The sequence below is a fragment of the Saimiri boliviensis genome, chromosome 8 (assembly GCF_048565385.1).
Source record: "Saimiri boliviensis isolate mSaiBol1 chromosome 8, mSaiBol1.pri, whole genome shotgun sequence".
In the NCBI taxonomy this organism is placed as follows: Eukaryota; Metazoa; Chordata; class Mammalia; order Primates; family Cebidae; genus Saimiri; species Saimiri boliviensis.
In genome coordinates this window covers 41,261,837-41,264,352 of record NC_133456.1, presented here as the reverse complement: position 1 = coordinate 41,264,352, position 2,516 = coordinate 41,261,837, and the positions used below count along the sequence as shown (strand labels likewise).

The 2,516-nt window shown below is 36.9% G+C and overlaps 1 protein-coding gene across 1 annotated transcript; it reads right to left on the bottom strand.

Annotated features, from left to right (window-relative positions):
• Positions 1-667: 667 nt before the first annotated feature.
• LOC101028641 (small ribosomal subunit protein eS27) lies at positions 668-1,020 on the bottom strand. Its single transcript, XM_010346015.3, has one exon. It carries the CDS (start codon positions 992-994, stop codon positions 740-742), a length of 255 nt encoding a protein of 84 aa, XP_010344317.3. The 5' UTR covers positions 995-1,020; the 3' UTR covers positions 668-739.
• Positions 1,021-2,516: the final 1,496 nt, after the last annotated feature.

The following is a 2,516-nucleotide window of genomic DNA, read 5'->3' as shown; positions in this document are numbered from 1 at the left end:
ATCTGTAATGTAATGATGTGAGTACTATTGACAGTGGGTATTTCTATGTTGTTTCAACCCAAATAAGAATGGTTCTGATCTTTTATTAAATACATTTCTTCTAGACGATACCTTTAAAGAAGTTTCTTTCTATTCATACAAAGCATATCTTAGAGATACTGCAGGCTCAGTTCATGAACACCAAAATAAATTGCAGTAAAACAAGTCACACTATTTTTTTGTTTCCCAATGCATAACTTTTAAGTTATGTTTACACTATACAGTAATCTGTTCAGTGTGCAATATACATATGTTTAAAAAATATATACATACCATATGAAAAACTTTATTGCTAAAAAATGCTACTGATCATTGGAGCCTTCAGCAAGTTGTAATCTTTTTGCTGGTGAAGGCTCTTACCTTGATGTTGATGGCTGTTGATTGATCAGGGTGGTGGTGGTTGCCAAAGGTTGTGGTGGCTGTGGTATCTTAAAATAGAAAATTAAGTTTTCTACATCTATTTATTCTTCCCTTCATGAAAGATTTGAGATGCTGTTTAATACTGTTTTACATGCAGTAGAGTATTTTGCAAAATTAGTCAATCCTCTCAAACCCTGCCATTACTTTATCAACTAAGTTTATGTAATATTCTAAGTTTTTTGTTGTCATTTTAACAATGTTCACTGAATTTTTTTTTTTTTTTTTTATCCAAAATGTGTTAATTGAGATGGTTTCCCACTCATCTTGATTCAGAGTGCTTTTAGTGCTGCTTCCTCCTGAAAGAACATCCTTCTGTAAGCCTTGCTTTTCCTCCTGTAGGCTGGCAGAGGACAGTGGAGCAGCCAACACACAAAACTACCGTTTGTGCGTGGCTGAAGACCGTGATGATTTTATAGCATCCTGGGCATTTCACATCCATGAAGTAGGAATTGGGGCTCTGCACCAGGCGTTTCTTCTTGTGTTTCCTCTTCTCCTCTTCTGGAGAGGGATGAAGGAGATCCTTTGCGAGAGGCATGTTCTCGTGGGTAGGTCGTCACCGCCGGAAAGCTGTTCACTGAATTTTTGCCAGGAATTGATTTTGTCTCAAGAAACCGCTTTTTTAGAAGCAACTCTTTATCTGTTCTAGCTTTATCATGATATTGCAGCAATTCAGTTACATCTTTAGGGTCCACTTTCAATTCTAGTTCTCTTGCTATCACTACCCAATCTGCCATTATTTTCTCTGTTAAAGATTTGGACCTCTCAAAGTCATTCATGAAGGTTGGAACCCAAACTCCTGTTAATGTTGATATTTTGACCTCTTCCCACGAATCATGAATGTTTTTAATGGCATCTAGAATTATGAATCCTTTCTAAAAAGTTGTCAATTTATTTTGCACAGATCCATTGAAGGAATCACTATTTATGGCAGCTATAGCCTTATGAAATATATTTCTTTTTTTTTAAATTGCATTTAGGTTTTGGGGTACATGTGAAGAACATGCAAGATTGTTGCGTAGGTACATATGTGGCAGTGTGACTTGCTGCCTTCCTCCCCCTCATTTATATTTGGCATTTCTCCCCATGCCATCCCCCCCAACTTCCCACCCCCTGCTGTCCCTCCCCTATTTCTCCCCAACAGACCCCAGTGTGTAGTGCTCCCCTCCCTGTGTCCATGTGTTCTCATTGTTCAACACCCGTCTGAGCGAGAACAAGCGATGTTTGATTTTCTGTTCCTGTGTCAGTTTTAAATTTATTTATTTATTTATTTTTTTGAGATGGAGTCTCCCTCTGTTACCCAGGCTGGAGTGCAGTGATGTGATTTCAGCTCACTGCATGCCTCACAGATTCAAGCAATTTTCTGCTTCAGCCTTCTGAGTAACTGGAACTACTACAGGTGTGTCCACTCCACCCAACCAATTTTTTTGTATTTTTAGTAGAGGCAGGGTTTTATCATGTTGGCGAGGCCGGTCTTGAACTCCTGACCTCAGGTGTTCTGTGCTCCTTGACTTCTCCAAGTGCTGGGATTACAGGGGTGAGCCACTGTGCTCAGGCTTTTTTTGTTTTTTTTTTTACTTAGAAAATGTATTGACACAAGACTAGGGTTTGATTTTTATCTCTGTTCAAATGATAAAGTTTCTTGGCTTATCAGTCTATTCTTAAGAAATTATAACTGAGCATGGAGGTTCATGCTTGTTAATCCTAGCACTCTGGGAGTCTGAGCTAGTTGGATCACTTGAGCCCAGGAATTCTAGTCTTAAAATTAAAGAAATAAAGAAATAAAGAAATAAAGAGGTGATAAAAGGTTTCTGTTTAGCCTGGAAAAAAAGATTGTGTCTTTTCAGAATAGTTCTTTATGCTATGTTGTTTTTTATCATGTCCTCGATTTTTTAAGAGAACAGATTATTTCATGTTATCTCCTATATTTATATTTGAGATATTTTATGACAATTATTGTTAAATAGATAATTGTTTTTTCACAATTACCTATGATCTTTAATTGAATATTCAAATCTTTTGACATTTTTGACAACTTCTCTGAATCAAATTTTAAGTAG

Excerpts from the sequence above, each read along its gene's own strand:
- LOC101028641 (XM_010346015.3), bottom strand. The coding sequence starts at position 994 with ATGCCTCTCGCAAAGGATCTCCTTCATCCCTCTCCAGAAGAGGAGAAG.